Here is a 19,306-nt window from a genome sequence, read left to right on the forward strand (position 1 = left end):
CTGGGTCTAGGTATGTGGTCAGTCTCTGCAGCCTTCCTTTGTGGCTATTTTCCATGATGTCTTATGCTCTGTCGAGTGGTTGGTTCTTTGGTTTGAGTGTTTGTCCAATTTGAGAGTGGCCGAGGTTGGAGTTGTTTCCATCATCATTTTAATGTCTGGGCATTCTAGTGCGTCTCCGTTGTGGTTACGCTTTGAAGAGCCATGATTTGAGGAGTTTCCTGAATGTTAGGTGGCTTGTTGTATTCCGTATATTCTTAGGTAGGTCATTCCAGGTTTTGGGTGCCTGGTGAGAGAAAGACGATCCTCCGAGTTTTTTTTCTGTTGTAGGGTTTTGGTTCCAGGCGTATGTCGGTGCTTGATCTTAGTGTTCTTGTCGGTTGATGTAGGCGTAGTTTGTCGCTTAGGAATTCTGCGCCTTGTTTGTGTATTGCTCTGTGCGTGATGCACATGGCCTTGAACTTTATTTGTTGTTTCAGTGGTAGCCAGTGTAGTATTTTTAGCGTGGGTGTGATGTGTTCTCTTCTGGGTAGCTCGAGGAGGAGTCTGGCTGCTGCATTTTGTATGTGTTGCAGTTTTTTTTAGAAGTCGTTCGGGCATGCCCAGCTATAGGCTATTGGCATAGTCTACTCTGGACATGATCAGAGCGATGATGGCAAGTGTTTTGTTGGCGAACGACAGGAACGGTAGGATCCTTTTTGCTGCTCGCAGGAGGAAGAAACATTTCTTGATTACCGAGTTTACTTGTGGCTCCAGAGTGAGATTGTTATCCATCAGGAACCCTAAGTTTTTTTACAGTTGATGATGGTTCTGGTGTGGTGCCGAGCTCTCTTGGCCAGGGGATGTAGTTGATGTCTCCTCCATTTTTTGAAACAATCATTATCTCCGTTTTGCCTGGGTTGATTTTGAGATGGTTGAGGTTCATCCAGTTGAATATGTCACGAATGGAAATTCTCGAGTGTGGTGTTTTCTTCTCGGTGTCTTGTATGTTGAAGATTAGGAGTATCGTCGGCATAGTTGTAGCATGTGAGGCCGTGTTTTTTGATGAGTTTGATTAGTAGGTACATGTAGGTGTTGAATAGAAGGGGGGAGAAGGATGATCCTTGTGGTACTCCGCACGTGGAGACTCTGGGTTTGGATTTACAAGGTTTCATCCATATTATTTCTGTTCTGTTTATTAGGAAGGATTTGATCCATAGTAGGGCAGTGTCTGTTATCCCTAGTCCTTCTAGTCTCTTTATGAGGATGGCGTGGTTGACAGTGTCGAAGGCTGCAGACAGATCAAGGAGAATCAGGGAGGTGCTGTTGTCTGAGTCTGCGTTTGTTTTTAGGTCGTCCCATATTGAGAGGAGAGCCGATTCTGTTCCTCTCATAGGTCTGAAGCCAACTTGTGCCTGGTCTAGTAGGCAATGTTCTTCTATGAATTCTTGGGTTATTTGGTAGATGTACGTTTCTAGCAGTTTGAGTATGTTGGAGATGGGTCTGTAGTTAGATAAGTCCTCTACGTTTCCTGTTGTGTCTTTGAGTAGCAGCTTGATGTAAGCCGATTTGAAGGCCTGCAGTACTTTACCTGTTGAGATTGAGGAGGTTCCTGTGGTATTCCATGGGGGTTCCTTGTTTGAGAATTGTTTTGTATATGTCCGGGGGGCAAGGGTCTTCAGGAGAGCCCGATTTGTTGCTTTGGTTTACCAGTTAGACGAAAGCCTCAACTGATATTTCTGGGAAGTTTCGTAGCTTGTTTGCGTGTTCCTCGTCTGTGTTGGTGGGGTTTGAGCTGTGAACGCTTGGTCTGTTTTGTATGGTGTGTTGGATGGATGTTATTTTGTTTTTCAAGTGGTCTCCGAGGTACTCGCAAAGTTTAATCGATGGGATTGGCGTGTTGTTGCAGGCCGGTGTTTTTTTTAATTTCGTTTATGATTTTGAATAGTTCTTTTTGAGCGTTTGGTGCTCTGAAGATTCGGTTGTCGTAATGTTTCCTCTTCGCTTTTTGTATTTCCTTTTTATATGCGTGGATCTGTTGTAGGAATTTCAGTTTGTTTGCGGTGGTGTTTTTGGTCCTCCATTCAGATTCTAGTTTTCGGTTTTTCCTTTTCATGGCGTTGAGTAGTGGGGTGAACCATTTTGCTGTAGTTTTCTTGCGTGATGGGGTGAAGGGCTTTTCTTTGGCGATGTCGTCAAGGGTTGTTGCGATCCAGGTATGAAGTAGGGCAACTTTTTTGTCTAGGTCTGCTTCTTCCATGGTTGATGATTGTGGTTTGCTGAGTTCTAGGAGTTCGGTTGGAGTTTTTTATGGTTCTCCAATTTCTTTTCATCATGATGGGTTGTTTTTTTTTGTTGTTTTTTTGTTGGGGCGGCCGTTGTGATTATGAACGGAATAATGAGGTGGTCGCTCCAAAGTATTTGAATTGGGTGTGCCGTGGTGATGAGGTCTTTGTTGGCGAAGATTGCGTCAAGTGTGTGTCCTGCTGAGTGGGTTGCTCCTTTGACTAGTTGTTGTAGGTTCATGGCTGCTAGTTGGGCGGTTAGGGATTTTTGTGTGATTGTGGTTTCTTCGTCGAACCAGATGTTCAAATCTCTGAGGATGATCAGATGATTGTACTTGATGGTTAGGGTAGTGATTGCTTCTGTGAAAGAGTCTATGAAAGTCGCATCGTAGGTCAGTAGTCTGTATATCAGTATGAATTTCAGGTTGGTTTTGGGGTTTACTGAAAGTCGTAGTATTAAGGATTCGCATTTATCGATGTTTAGTGGATCTTCCATTTTGATGGCCAGTTGTTCCTTGTGGATGATCGAAATGCAAGAATAATGTCAGCAGGAGTTGTTAATAGCAAAAGGAGGTCACTTAATTTCAATTTGCAAAATATGGGCTGAAAATGATGCAGGCTATGACAATTTACAGTACATGGGTTGAAATGCAAGAATAATGTCAGCAGGAGCTGTTAATAGCAAAAGGTGAAGGGGCAGTATTAAAATCACTGAAGGATGTCATAGAGAAGTGGGATTGGGTTGCAAGTCATGATAAGATCTCTACTATGAGCTCTCTAAGCACTTTTTCTAAGATTTAAAGAGCCCCAAAGCTATCTGAAACTTCTGCCCTCTCAAGCCAATCGTAGAATATTCATGGATATTCGACTCAATCGACTTAATGTATTGGGGGTTCGGGGAGCCTGGTCTAATGTACCTGCTGAGAGAAGGATCTGTAGAATATGTGCTGAAGATTCCAGAGTGGAAACAGACATGTTCTCACCTGTTGTCAGGGGATGAGATCGATCTATGACAAGTATTTTGCTAGATTTGATTATGATCAGATGTACATTGAAAGTGAAAGTTTCTGGCTGAGATGTCTATCAGGGAGGAGTAATAGGCTGGTCATTGCTATTACGCAGATCTGGAAGGTGGCTAATGAACGCCTACGGAAATTATGTTGGATCTTGAGAGTGGACCTGAACTTGGTTATGACTCATATGACCGTTGAATAAGTGATGTAATTAGTTCTGTATTTTTATGTGGCATAATTCTTATCTACTGGGAGATTATATATATATATATATATATATATCTGTTGTGCCTTCTAGTGATCTTTTTGTATGCTTTGTGCTACCTAAGTTTGTATTTTAGTATTCTTCCCTTTTTTTCTCTTATCTTTTATCTGAATTTGATGTTATTTTGAGATAAAGTGTATATATATATATATAATTGTGTATGATGTTTTTTTCATATTACTGTATATAAATTTGTGAAAAGTTCTTTGAACTATAACACAATAAAAAAAATAATAATAAAGGCAACAAACAGTGGTAGTGCAGCCAGCAATTTGCAAGTGCCAAGTTTAAGGCAGCAGACAGGGTAGGTCTGATAAGTGCAGGAAGAAAAGGGGGGGGGGCTGTATGGGTACAGATACAAACCCCAGTGCAAGGGGTGGCCCGGAGGGAGTGCGGGAGGGTGAGCAGGTACCTGGGCCCAGAGGACAGAGGGTGGCCAGGTGCACAGTGCCAAGAGAGAACAGATAACTGTATAATAATACGTAAAACAAAGGGCCTACCGAGGTCAGCATTTCTTAGGGAGGGCAAGGGAGGTCACTTGTGCGAATAGGGACAGTCTTTGGTAAGGCAGGGCTACCTTTTGCAAAATTGTTTCAAAAGAGCATTTCTGGAGTGCCAGTGAGCAAGGTTGGGGGAGGTGTTTTGACCAATCAAGCCATAGGAACCAATTGATGAGAAATAAGAGGCCAGAGAGTCAGTAGAGCAAGACCCTGCGACTGTGAAAGCAGTTCTGTGGATGGTGTTTCCCAGAGGCTGTTGCTGTGCATGTTGTTTTGGTACTTCCTTAGGCTCCAGCGAAGAAACATTGGTGCAGGGTGGATCCCGGGCACTTTAAGAGGGAAATCCAGAACAGCTGCGGTCATCCTCTGGCACAGAAGGGGGCTTCTAATGCTGGGGTTGTGAAGAGGAGACCCTGGGAAAAATGATTATTGAAAACTTGCTTGTAGAGTCACAGGAAAGCTGTTCCAGACACAGAGGAAAGACCAGGTGTAGTGCTCACCAGTGTCGCGCAGGCTCAAAGGCAGCACAGGACATTGCAGCATCCCACACAGGTGAGAATGAACCAGGGTGCTTGCGTCCTGGGATGAACAGTCTCAGGTCAGTTCTTCACAGTCCGATACCTGGCACAACCTTCTGGATCAAGTGATGCCACTGAGGTCATTTGTTTTGTGCAGCGCACATGCCGAAATTTGCCACCAGCTGAAATTACTTAATGAGCAATCTGAGTGAATTAAATAGAATTGAAAACTGAGTGCCAATTTCTACATTTTGGGCATGTTGAAACCTTATCAGTAGTCGCATTTGCTGTTTTTTATTGCGCCAACATAGCAGTCACTACTCGAGCACCTGGATGGTGATCAAAATATAGTTAATTTATCCATGAAAGTTAACAGCGGATTATATCTAGAATTTTCTTCTAATACATTAGGCAGACCAGTTTATCAGATGGCATACCCTGATAGTCAAAGTATGCAGAGATATCTATTGTTTAAATGTAATCAGTGTTAAGAGGTGTTGGGACCCAAATTTGATATACCTCTAACACAGAGATATTGTAGACTATGTGGTGTGAATAATAGAGTCAGCCAAACATCTTCTCTGTGACTGTGATTCTTTATTATCTCTTAGACTTAAATATTTACATGCCTATGATAACTCAATGAATTTAGAAAGTATAAGTGTTATCTGGGAAAATGTGTTGGTGGGAAGCGATGAGAATTTGATTTATCCTATGATGCAATTTTATGAGATAATTTTATGTGTTTTAGAAAAGATTGTCATATTGAATTTTGCTTTTTAAATTGTTTACCATTAATAGTGTTTTTAAATCAAATGTATCATGTGATAGAAGATGCCTTGGGGGGAGGGGGGGGGGTGTGAGGGGGGGTGTGTGTGTGTGTGTGTGTGTGTGTGTACACACATACACACACGCCTAACACGTGGCCAACAGATCCGCCATTCTGTCCCCAGTCAGGTACAATCTGCAATCGATCGTGTTCCAACGAAAACCCAGGAAAATCAAGTCCTGATAGACCATCATGGAGGATTTCCGCCAGTTCACCGACGGCCCAAGGTGGAACAGGAGCTGGAGGAGAGGCTGAAGGTTGCTCGAGGCTTTCAGTGGCCAAGGACAGCAGCCAATCGTCCAAATACAGATACACATGGATACCCTGTAGCCGAAGATAAGCTATGATGACCGACATCATCTTTGTAAAGACACGCAGCGCCGAGCTGGGACCAAACAGGAGCACACGAAACTGGAAATGCCGATTGTTAGGGAGAATTCTCTGTTTAGGCTGAATTTCCTAACCTAGTGAGTCCCCCAGCAGCTTTGCTGGATTTTGGGGGTTTATTTTTTTCTCCTGCCAAGAGTGAGACTCTTTTACCCTCACTCTTGGGCATGATTTGAGTGTGTTTCTTTGACTCTAGATGTGTTTAATGGGCTATGGGGTCTTTTACTCCAGAGGGCTTCATGTGTTTTTGTGATGTGTGTTACACAGCACCCTCAGTGCAGTAACACAGGGTTGTCATAGTACATATAGACTCCATACCCTGGGACTGACTACTGTCTCCCAGGGCATGTAAAGTCACCATTGACTTTACTAGTCTTAAATTCTGAACAGAACCAGTACAAACCATCCTATTGTGGACGTACTGGCTGGGGCAATTCGATTGCCCCGGGGTCTGTTAGTCGAGGGGGCATGTCTCCATCCCCCCTGATCGAGTTTTGGCTGGTGGCAGTGGATACTACTTTTTATATTCAACCGCAAATATTTCTCTATGGGATTTTCCCATTGTTCGAGGCTACTATCTTTATTTAATTACGATAGCCTCGAACATACCGCCGGTTTATTTAATTATTATTAATTCTCCGGTTTGTATTTTTTTGCCAAAACTCGGTTCTAAAATGGCATTTGTGTTCTCTTCTGTGACTCCAACCCAAATTGAGCCCTTTGTTCCACTTTTTGGCGGGCTTCTCCACAGAAGCCCTCCAAAGTGGTGCCACTCTGTCTGGGGTACTTAGGAGGGGTGGAGGGGGATTTAGGCACCCTGGACTGAGTTGCCTAGGCAACTCAAGTCGCACTCCGTCCTGATTGGCCCAAGTGGTGAGCCGGTCATGTTTGAGTGACAGCTAGGCTGAGAGAATGGGGGTTTTCTGCATAAAAGCAGGGCTTTGGGGACTGGAACTTCAGAAGTCGCCACAGGACCTAAGAATCCGAAGAGGGAGAAGCTGAGCCGACCTGCCACGACGACACCACCGGTGGAGCCCTGTAGGACCGTCTCACCACTTTTCCCAACGACAGAGGAGATCTCCCGCCGGAGAGTCTTCTTCCTTTGACTGGTGGGGATAACCAGTTTCACCGTCTTTTCGCCTTCCCGACGCATCTCGTGGCCGCTTTGCCTGTGCCAAGCACCCCGGCAACCGGAATACCACGTTTTACCACGACCGCGAAATTAAGGGTAATACCCTTAACCAGAAAACTCTGCAGCTGGTTTCTTCCCTGGCAGTGCAACGACCTTCATCTTTCCTCCAAGTCGAGATCTTCTCTTCCCCTGGACGACAAGACTTGCACCCGCTGCCAGGAACAACTGCCACCCTGGAGGATCCTTCCCACTTAAGGTACCGTGTCCCACCTGGCTTCCCTTGCCACCAACTGTACGGGGTAGATTTAGCCCCCGGCTTTCGAACCTGGGTTAGCCTGGGACACCCTGGCTAAACTTTTCTGAGCCTCTCTAAACTCTTTTCGAACTCTCTGCAAGACTTTCTAAGCCTAGTGTAACTGTGTGATCTTGGGTGCATTTGTGCTCTGCTCTCTCTAAGAGTGGGCCCAGCCTGTGGACTTTGGCTCACAAGTGACTTTTGCTCTTCTGCCTTGCTAATAGTGTTCCTAAATTCTTAGAGTGGTGTATCGTTCCATATTCTGTCTTTTTCCCTCCCTTCTTCATGAACTTATTGGAGTGCCATCTATAGTTAAGCGCCCACCTCTGTATAGAAATAAGTGGTGTTAACTAAGACTTATCTGATAAGGAATAAGGGTTGTATATATTATAATAGTAACTGTGTTTAGAGTGTTTTACAATAAGAGTGCTGGAGTGTTTCAAACAGTGTGTTTTAAAAAAAAAATTATATACTTTGATACCAAAGCTCTGGTCAGTTTTTGATTGTATTATTGTGTCTGAGTGCCTATTTTGTATACTTTGCATACTGCCTAACTCTTCTTGAGGGAAGTCTGACTGCTGAGCCACAGCTACCAGGTAAATCTGGGTGGTACAGACTGCTACCAAGTGGGTTTACTGCCAACACCTGTAGTCCTAAATCTTTTGCAGTGTTCCCAAAGGGAACTGCACAGGTTTCTGCCTAACACCGATGCAGGCTCCAAATGAGGATATGCATATAAGCATCCTGAAGGTCCACCACGCTCAGCCAGTCACCCTTCTGTAGAGAGGACTTTATCTGACAGGGGGTGATCATCTTGAATTTCTCTTGGGGAAGAGAAAGGTTGAACTGGGAAAGGTCTAGGATGGTGCGCAGGCCAGCCTGGTTGGGTTTGGGCACCGTAAACAAACGGGAGTAGAAGCCCTCCCCTCGCTCCCCTATGGGAACAGGTTCCACCGCCTTGAGATCCAGAAGCTTCTGGACCTCGGCTCTGAGGGAGGGCGTCCCAGACTGTTGAATGGGAGGATTGATGGGTGAGGTGGGGGGGTGGGAAGGGGCAAGCGGAAGCCTGCCCGAGCAACGGACAAGACCCACCGGTCCTCAGTGATAGTCTGCCACGCCTCCCAGTGAGATTAAATGTGCCCTCCCACCGGGGTCTCATGCGAGCGCCGAAAACCCTCATTTAGCAGGTTTCTTGGTGGCGGGACCACCTGATCCTGAGGAGGAGGCAGAGGGTCAAGAGGAAAACCGGCCTCGCTGCTGATGCCGATGGGAGTTTCCAGCTGCAGGATCGACTCTACGTGTCTTTCGATCCAGAAACCCCCAAAAACCAGAGGAGGGCCGAGGATGTGAGGGCGTTCTCTGAGCCCTGAAAGGTGGCTTCACCAGAACGGACAGGGACTTGGCTGTCTGAGTGCTGTCATTAGTCTTGGTCAGCTCTACATCCGTTGACGAATGGAACAGTTCTTTGTCATCAAAAGGCAGGTCCCAAACTTTATCCTGAACATCCTTGGAAAACTGTGTGTCATGAAGCCAAGTCTGACGAGAGGTGTCCAAGCCAAGCATGAGGCCCCGAGCCGGGGTGTCAACATGATGCGCTGCAGCCTCAAGCATATCCTGCGCCAGGACTCTGGCATCTGACATGGCAGCCTTAAAATCGTCCAGCTTGTCAGCGGGAATTAAATCCTCAAATTCCGACAGACCTTTCCACATTTTCATATTTGCCCCCGCTGCGATGGTGCGGGCAGGGCTGTGACCAAACGGACCCTGTCCAGTTGGATCATTCTCTGCATCTCAGAATGCTATGATCTGGTTTTGAAGGATGTGGCCGAGGGTATCTGGGCTCATTTTACCAGGAGGGGCTGCCACCTTTGCCCTGCAGAGGGGGGGGTCCCTTGTCCTGGACATTTGCCAGGCAGCAACATGGGCGTCTCTCCACATGCTCAGTAAAAATTACTGCTTGGATTCCCTTGCAGCCAGGATGCCAGTTTGGATAGGGCAGTCCTTCAGAATTTTGTAGTTTAGGTTGTGTGCTAACTTTCCTCCCTCCTCCAGATTACGTACTGCTTTGGGAGTCCATCATAGATGAGAAATCCATGGCAGGAAGGAATCCATTAGTAGAACACTACTTTCCTCTCAGTAATGTTCCTTCTGATGGATGTTCCTGCCACAGATTCCTCATTGCACTTCCTTCCTGCCCCTCTTCTGGGAAGCTAGTACACCATCAGTTCTACAGTCCCTCAGCATCAAGAATGCTAGGAAAGGAGGGTGGAACTGAGGTCTGGGGCACAGCACCGCTACTTATACTGGCCCAGATATCATTTTGGTGCGAGGTGAAAAGAGGGTTGGACTGATACAGAGCTGTGCATCGCCCCCTATTGGCAGAATGGTTTCTGGATAACAGCTGCACAAGGATATGGATATCAAAGATGAGGAATCTATGACAGGTATAACCATCAGAAAAACATTACAGAGAGGCAAGCCATTTGTTCTTTTTACTTAAGTAGAAAGAAATTGCAACTTTTTAATTCACACTTCTTTATGACTAGCAATTAATGTAAAATAAAATATACATGACTTTATAGTTTCTCTACATATCAGGCAGAAATCCCTGTAAACCACCATCCACTGGTACTGCCTGGCTGGTATCACTGGGATGAACATATTCATGAACCTGAGTGGGAGAAAGCAGGAAGGTTGGCACCAATTTGTCCATTGCTTCCAATTTTACAGTTGGGAGTTTGGCTACTTTTTTGAAGGGAGTGTTTGCTAATTCTTGGGGAGTAAATGGTTAATACACTGCTTATCTGTAGGGTTGCATTACAAGTTGCCTTTTATTTTTTTTATTAAGCATCTTTCCCTATGGCACTTATTCACCTAAAGGTTTATGGGTTCTAACAGCAAGTGGGCATTGAAACATAAGAATCTAGAAAAATGAAGGAAAGACAAACCAGTGAGCTTAGACAGAGGGCGTTCCAGGTATGTATTTTATTTATATAGCGCGCAAACAGCCCAGGGGCATTGAGGCACTGTTACTTGCAGGAGCTTAGTAACATGGGTACAGGAATGGTAGCAGTCGTTGGCACATTTTGATTGCTACAAACATAGTTGTCATTACAGCTTATGCATTTGATCATTACAATGCAGCTTATGCAGTGGGACATTTCATTAGTATTCATGGTGCTGCGTGGAACCTTATGTGAAGAGGATGGTTTTCATAGCTTTACGGAAAGCATGTATGTGTGCTCCGGTGGCTAGTAAACTCTTGCTTTGTAGAAAACCCTTTCCCACACTCCGTGCACTCATAAGGTTTCTCACCTGTATGTTTTCTCTGGTGGATAGCAAGCTCCCCCTTTGTTGCAAACACTTTCCCACATTCAGTGCATGCATGAGGTTTCTCACCTGTATGTGCTCTCTGGTGGCGTGTAAGATGTCCCTTCTGAACAAACCCTTTCCCACATTCAGTGCACTCATAAGGTTTCTCACCTGTATGTTTTCTCTGGTGGTGTGTAAGATGTTCCTTCTCAACAAACCCTTTCCCACATTCAGTGCACTCATAAGGTTTCTCACCTGTATGTGCTCTCTGGTGGCGTGTAAGATGTCCCTTCTGAACAAACCCTTTCCCACATTCAGTGCACTTATACGGTTTCTCACCTGTATGTTTTCTCTGGTGGCAAATAAGTTGTCCCTTCCGAGCAAACCCTTTCCCACACTCAGTGCACTCATAAGGTTTCTCACCTGTATGTGTGCTCTGGTGGTCTGTAAGCAGTCCCTTCTGAACAAACCCTTTCCCACATTCAGTGCACTCATAAGGTTTCTCACCTGTATGCTTTCTCTGGTGGTGTGTAAGATGTTCCTTCTGAACAAACCCTTTCCCACATTCAGTGCACTCATAAGGTTTCTCACCTGTATGTTTTCTCTGGTGGTGTGTAAGATGTCCCTTCTGAACAAACCCTTTCCCACACTCAGTGCACTCATAAGGTTTCTCACCTGTATGTGTTCTTTGGTGGCTAGTAAGATCTCCCTTTGTAGCAAACCCTTTCCCACATTCAGTGCACTCATAAGGCTTTTCACCTGTATGTCTTCTCCTGTGGATAGTAAGCTCTCGCTTTGTAGCAAACCCATTCCCACATTCAGTGCACTCATAAGGTTTCTCACCTGTATGTGTTCTCTGGTGGCTAGTAAGCTCTCCCTTTGTAGCAAACCCTTTCCCACATTCAGTGCACTCATAAGGCTTCTGACCTGTATGTCTTCTCCTGTGGATAGTAAGCTTTCGCTTTGTAGCAAACCCATTCCCACATTCAGTGCACTCATAAGGTTTCTCACCTGTATGTGTTCTCCTGTGGATAGTAAGCTCTTGCTTTGTAGCAAACCCTTTGCCACACTCAGTGCACTCATAAGGTTTCTCACCTGTATGTCTGCGCTGGTGGATAATAAGAGCTCCCTTCCGAGCAAAACCTTTCCCACATTCAGTGCACTCATAAGGTTTTTCACCTGTATGTGTGCGCTGGTGGATAATAAGAGCTCCCTTCTGAACAAACCCTTTCCCACATTCAGTGCACTCATAAGGTTTTTCACCTGTATGTGTGCGCTGGTGGATAATAAGAGCTCCCTTCTGAACAAACCCTTTCCCACATTCAGTGCACTCATAAGGTTTCTCACCTTTATTCATTTGCTGGTGACTGATAACTTTATCATGCAAATGGATGACATCAAATTCAGTGCACTGATATGTGTTGTCACCCATGTCCTCATGTGGGCAAGAAGTATGTTCGTGAAATAGCAATTGTTCCCACATGTTGTTCACGTGTAAAGTCTCTTGCCAGTTTATTGTTGGTGCCTTGACTTAAGAGAAGCCTTTTCAATTAACCTTTTCCCAAATTCAGAGCACAAACGAGAAATGCTTTTCTTACTGCACATAACACATTGTCATTTTCATGCTAGATATCCCCCTCACCCAGGATTTACAGCATCAACATGCTTGGTTACTGGATGCTACCACAAAGAGGTTGCATGGACGGAAGGCATCATGTATCAACAGGCTTCGCAATCCGAGTTCCTGAATACTCTGAAAAGGCAACTGGACACCAAACTTGCACTCTTCTAAGATGCTTGGAAATATATTCTAACAATGAAGCTTTTCCCTGCGATAGTCCAGGGAATCTAAATCACTGTTGCATTTCTGGGGCATCAGTCACCTACTGAGATAAAAGGAGACGCACATTATTAGTTTCAACATGTTCACAATCGCAGGCAGCACACGTCATAAGACTACTCAGTAGTAACTCCTCATATAGTAACTTATTTGACTTTGAAGTGCCATCTATTGGAGAAAGGCACCCTAATAGGGGGCAGAGAAGTGGTGCTCCAATGGGAACATTTAGTGGAACTGAGGTAACATGCAGCATGAATAATGCGATTCATTTTTATTTAAAAATATTTTGCATCCAAAAGACTAGGAAAAAACGCAGGCTGGGTGAACATTTTAAATGCATATTTTAATCATCAGGAACATGTATATGTGTTCTACCAATATATCTATTCTGAAATGACTAAATAGCACACGGATGCTCCCAATTTCCATACACAACTGATAAAGGCAGGCGTTTGCCACCAATCGGATGCCTGCTTGACCAGTCCATTGTGTAATCACTGATGACGTGTGTATTGGCCAAAATATGAATAATATAATTAACAGCACCATCGAGGAGACAAGGACAGAGCTGTGATTTAAAGGTAAAACGCCAATCTCTTCCCATGGTGAGAATGGCACAGGCCGGGCCGCCACTACATTCAAACAGGGACTTTAAACCTAGATAAGCTTGTTTTTCTGTCAATCCTGGAGGTGAGGGATGAGTTTGGACTTTGTGTCAAGAGACCAAAAGACTAAAGTGTAGGAGAGACTCCACAAACTCCACATTACCCCATTTGCCTTCCTAATTTTTTACATAAGTGCCCCATCTCCAGGTACTAAATTTAATTGGCCAGAGGGATCCCACTTCACTTCTGTTTCCCTGTTCAAAATACCACAGTGCAGTTTTCAAAAGGTGGCACACCCTAGGTTTTACTGTTAAGGAGTGGGTGTAAATGGGTCTGTTACTTACCAAACTCCCATAACATGACACCTTTTTGAGGATTCTGATCCTTGCACCTTAGGTTGAATCTAGCGCGCCCCTGTACCCTCTGCACTGTGACCAAGAACTACTCTCATCACATCCATAGTAACCAATGGGGATGTTGCCCCATCTCTACAAACATCCACAAATTGATGCTGCCATTTAGTGATAACACATGATTCCCAATCATCTACTGTGGAGATTCTACTCACCCTACTCCAGGGGAATCCGCTCAACATAATCCTGCATATCCATGATCTGAAAGGGTGCGAATTTCATTGCCAGCATCTCTTGCAACCCATATGGCAGCGACCCTGGAATAAGATGCATTTACGTGTGAATAGTATGCATAGACCCACCACAATGCGCAACTGTCCACCTGTTCATCCGTCAGTCCTACATTTATTGTGTGTCTAGTGTAGGTAGCTATCACAACAGTATATGCGAGTACCTTTCATCGGTCCAGTATGGGGGGAAAAATACCAGTTTGAGGTGACACAATTAACACATTTTTTGGGAGTGCTCCATGTTTTGAGGGGATAATCCTTAGAAGACAAGCTCCCCTCAACAGTTCTCAGGTGCGTCATCTGTGCAGCCACCACCATAGGCTGTGTGAGCTTAACCACCCTCCAGAAGCAACAACTCTTTTTTAGGATTTCAAGGCCCACAATATTTAACAATCTTGGCCTAACCATATCCTTGTGTGGCGCATATCGATCTAGAGTCCCCTTTGAATCCAATGTCCGTGCTCCCCAAAAGTTGATCCATTTATTTTGCCACAATGTACTATAATAAGCGATTGCAATAAAAAGTAGAATGCCCTGCTGTACCTCAACACCCTCCATCCTAGTCTCTACATGCACACTTCGGAACTCGCTTAGTGAAAACTAATTAAAAACTCCAGAATTCAGGTTCTTTACTAAGAAGCAGAATGAGCCAGATTCCTGCCCTTGACCCAGTACCCCTCCCGACATAGCAAAGACCATAGACTCATTCATGAGACATCTTCGTCTACCACAAATGTAATGCACAGGTTTTCCTAGACCCTTGCATTGTTTCACAAGTTGGTGAACTGTTTCAGCTGGGCTGTCAGGAACCTTACAGCTGAACACTACCACACGTTGGCAATGTAATTCTAGTAGGAGTAAAGGCTGTGCATGGCCAACGCCATCCACTTCCCTGCATCATTAATATTGCATCAGCCTGCCATGATACTGTGAATGACTTTGCCTGCCGTGCTTGGTCTATTAAACCACACCTTGCTGCTGCCTTCAGCCATGCCCATGTCTCTGTACTCTAGTACCTGGCTATCATCCTCAATGCTTCCCTTTCCTTGGTGGTCTGCCCAATGGACCATCCCACCATAGTAGGGCTGAACCTGCAGGAGGCCCGAGCAACTGGTTGGTGGGAGGACTCAAGAAGGCCAGACATGGATTGCTTCTTGGTTCTTTCCTCGGCCTCACAGGTGTTGTATTGTGCTGTTGCCTTCCACAGCCCTCCTCCTCTGCATGGGGTATGCGTGAGGCACAAGGCATACTCCTCTCCAGTCCAGATGAACCATGTTCACTTGCCTTTCCGACATGCACCTGCTGGGTAGTGTTGGAAAGTGTGGGAGTCTGTGCAGACACACACCAGATGCCATTTTGGCAAGCATATGGTCTAAAAGACGGTGTATATGATGAACCTATCAGAGTATACAATAGGTGGCAAACACTAACGTTACTTGAGAAACTAAAAACCAAACTGGAGTGACATTAATGAGCACATTTTATTAATGTTGGTCTCAAATTAATGTATTCTTATGCAAATTAGATGGACCCCATTTGCAAAACCTTCTCCGTTGGCTCTGTTAAGACCAAATTGTCGGGTGATTGCATACAATCTATTACTGTTGTGTGTTTACATTAGAAGTATGTAAGATAACAAATACACTTATTTCCTATAACCTAAAAACCCACATTACCTCACTGTCTAAATCACCCATGTTAATTGATATGCACTAGAAAAGGTAAACTCAGAACAAAGCTCGAAGTACCTCGAAGCCACAGGTCCAACCACTCGTAAAACAAAGTCAAGACACCTGCATTTTTACTGAATGATTCAATGATCTTTCTTTAATAGAGCAGCCCGAAAGCCTCCCTTAATCCATCACTCTAGAATGAGCTAGATCAACTCCAACTTTCCCAAAAACACACACACTTAAGGCAAATCAAATAATGCCCAATATGTCAGCACACCTCTATTACAAAAATACATATTTTATTTAGAACAAAACAATGTAAAAATACAAAATCCCAACAATATAATTTAAATACCATGGGAATCTAAGTGTGCATCATCGTGCCAGCACTTGGCATAATGGACTTCAGTGCAAATCAATGGACACATTTGAGGACACTAATGAGATTGTTATATTTAATGTGACATTGATCGGCTGCCTGTCGACATGTGTTTCGGTCCACTTCGAGCTTAGTGTCTTATGCCTTCATCAGGACAACAACAAGCATGGGCAAAGCCAATAGTTTTGGCTTTTGTGTGGACTAGGGATCAGCATTTACGAGGCCCTTCCATAAGACTAGTATCTGGCCATAAAATGTTAACAGCTGGAAAATGGTGCGAGTACCTGGCCATATCATGTCAGTGTGTGCCAAATGTCCAAATGTCTATCCTATACACAAGTGTTGGCTTTGCCAGAGCAATTTATTTATTTATTTATTTATTTATAGAGGGCTCCAATGCAAGGAACAGATGCAAGGAGACATATTGCTTATAAATCAAGCAGCTGAAGGCACACGCAGTGATGGTATCTTTATTACACCAAAGGTTCCTTTACAGCTGCACCCAAGCAACTCTCAGACAAAATAACACTAGCAGGCCCTATACATCTGCGACAGGGCCATCTCAAATAGGTTTCAGAAGGATGTGTTTTGGGTGGGGAAGGGTAGGTAGTGAGTGATAATGGCCATAGAGATTGGCCTGGAAATAGGCAGTCAATTGGGTCGGTAAAATGCCAAACACAGACAAGCTGCCTGTCCCCTCTCTCCTATCTGATCTCCCTTATCGATATTCTAAGGCAAAACATTTGACCTCTAGCACCAGCTAATCCCCAAATCTAAGAAGGGGGGTGCAGATAATATGCAATCATCTGGTCACCCTCCTTTAGTAATAAGGGGAAATAAGATGGTCGGTTTTCACTTCATGATTGTTCAATATAGGTAAAGAAAGAGAAATTATATATTTTTCTTAGGAGGAGAGAGCTGGTCAATAATTAACATGGTATCCATAGTTTGCTAATGAGGTGCTAAACCTTTAAGGTTCGGTTCAGTTGTACAACTATTGATTAGTCAAAGATGATCGTTGCACGAGATGTGACTGAGGCGGGCTACAAAAGGGCAGGGTGACATTCTTGGTGTGCCAATTGCAAGTACAGAAAGGCCAACAGCTTTTGCGTAGTACAATTCTTTTTCCAGGTATTAGTATCAAATGGAAAGTTAGACATCAGGCGGTCAATTCAAATGGAAGGCACTGAAATCATTATCAGGTATTGCTAGTATGTGTGAGGTACTCACACAATTTGGCATGCGTTTTCCTCACTGGCGCCTTGAAACTCATTACCACGTTTGGATGCCTCTCGCCCTTTACCTAGTCATGGTCACCAGTGCTGAGAGGCAGGGCACGATGTGAGAATGGGATGGCCCTGAGGTGTCAGGAATAAGCAATTTTTTGTTTCTCGCAAGAACTCATAAAACGCACGTGAAGATGACAACAACAGGCTGAGAGTGCTGGTACCCACATGCCACAAGTTAGCATGAGGGCCACCAGGGCTAAAGTGCACAAAGGCGGCGGCGCCGCCCCCCCCCCCCCCCAGTGGGCGGCCTTCTGCTGGGCACTGCTGTGACCTGGTACAACTTAGGGAGAGTCTTTGGGACATAACTACGGTGTGGGCGCAGGAAAGTGACTGACAGTGCTACAAGATACTGCCTCACAGCACTGCTCTATACCCTCACAGAACATCACCATAAATTATAATAGAACAGCACAGTACCGTGCCCTGTTAACAAGGTGTGTCCATTGCATAACAGATCACTGCTGCATTAAATAGTGGCGGGAGCGGCCACTCACCATTAGCAGCAACGGTAATTCCGTCCAGCTGAATTAGCGCCGAAACCGAGTCCATGGCAGTAAGTCTCCCCATATTTGGTGGAATTACGTTACTGGTGCCGGGTCAGAGGCAGCAAACATTTTATGAGGTGAAGCTGCAGGTCCATGATGGCGAGGTGAAGGCCCATGCCGAGGAGCTATTTGGCTCCCGGCACCTTAAACATCAGTGCAATGGAATGCAGCCATCTGGTCAGTTATCTGAAACAATGCCACAGCTGTGGGCACCGTCCCACAGGACGCTGAGGATTGTAGGAAGTGGTAGAATGACCTAAAGGGCAGCGTCTGCTGCCTTCTGTCCAAACACCAGCAGTAATCATTAGACACCAGAGGCGGCACCGTGGACCCCCCTTGACCTGACCCTCGTGGGAGAAGGCCAGCTCCATCCTCAACATGGAGTGGATCAAGGGAGCGCCGAACCCTAGCGCCAGCTGCCAAGTTAAATCTGATGAGTTTGAATGCATCCCCCAACCCTTCCCCTCACAACGCACTGGCCAAACGACCATAACAAGCATGTGGCTCTCAGCATAGATGGGCCTGATGACAGGTAAAGCTGTCACCAAATGGCAATGCTCCCAAAGGAACCACTATCCAATGTGTTTTCAAGCAGACCTGGGTTCAGGCATGGGCGATCTGGCCAGTCGCATGGTGCACCACATCAGCACCCGCACCCAACACAACAGATTGGAGTGACACCCTGCAGGCAGCCCCCTACACATGGCAGAACCCTGCCCCAATCACCCCTGACCCCACCCTGCAGGCAGCCCCCCCTCCACATGGCAAAACCCAGGACCCTTCCCCCTCCCCATCACCCCTGACCCCACCCTGCAGGCAGCCCCCTCAACATGGGAGAACCCGTGACCTCCACCCTGCAAGCACCCCCATCCACATGGGAGAGCCCAGCCCTCCTCACCCCCAACCCCACCCTGCAGGCAGACAACAGAAGGACCAAGAAAGGACAAGCACATTAAAAATGCCACCAAAAAAAAAAAAAAGAAAGTGAACAAACCAAGAAGCCACCATTCTAGCAGAATGGTGACCTTTCTGTGCATTACCGTGGCTGGTTTGACAGCCTGTGTGTAATAATTCCAAAAAGTCACTAAAGTATGTTCAGTGCCACCAGCTTTAACAGTAAGCTTGTCACTAACATAAATGTTACAGAAACAGTAAGAAAAGGTATACTGTGTATCTGGGGTGTGCTGCTCTCAAAATAAAATGTCATTGGGATGGAAATCTCTCTACCTTGAGAGCATGTGTTTTGCAAGGTAAGTCAAGAGAAAATAAAAATGGATGCCCAAGGGGCCGCCCACCAACACTGTACAGAAGTGCTGTGTGCTGCAATACTACATTGCAGATGCCCAACAAAGTTATAGGAAAGGATAGATCCAAAACCACTATGGAGAGCCAGAAAAACGGCACCAGTAAAAAGTAAAAGGGTGAGTGGGGAACATAGAAAAAGAATCCCAAGTCCAGCAAGAAGTGCTGGGGGTCTCACAGTGGAGGGAGATTTACCATAGAAATGAAAATCTAACCTAACAGTCTTGTGTGTCCAAGAATATCATTTATACAGGGGGCAGGAGTCACCTGCGTCACCCCGATGCAATTTCTGTATTAAAAATGAAAAAAACACTGCAAGTACGTTTATTACTGCGGTTATCTTCGGTGTATAGCAGATAGTTGAAAGCTTTGCTACATCTCTTTGCTCAATGGTTCATTAAATACCCCCACAATTACCTCATCAATTCATCATTCTAGTCTTCCTACTGTGCGCATCTCCTTGTGTGAGTTAAGAAGCCACTCTCGGTTTAATAGTCTGCTGTTGCCTGGTTGATGTG

The 19,306-nt window shown here is 45.2% G+C and overlaps 1 protein-coding gene across 1 annotated transcript in view; it reads right to left on the reverse strand.

The window, feature by feature from the left end:
- Positions 1–10,166: 10,166 nt before the first annotated feature.
- Positions 10,167–19,306, reverse strand: part of LOC138498495 (zinc finger protein 850-like) — a gene marked incomplete in the record, with an annotated part of 1,369,857 nt that continues 1,360,717 nt past the window's right edge. The window contains 1 exon segment of the mRNA XM_069622260.1: positions 10,167–11,861. Within this exon segment, the coding sequence (XP_069478361.1) occupies positions 10,421–11,861 (1,441 nt within the window).

This window comes from Ambystoma mexicanum, chromosome 5q, assembly GCF_040938575.1.
Source record: "Ambystoma mexicanum isolate Mex_15411 chromosome 5q, UKY_AmexF1_1, whole genome shotgun sequence".
Classification (NCBI taxonomy): domain Eukaryota; kingdom Metazoa; phylum Chordata; class Amphibia; order Caudata; family Ambystomatidae; genus Ambystoma; species Ambystoma mexicanum.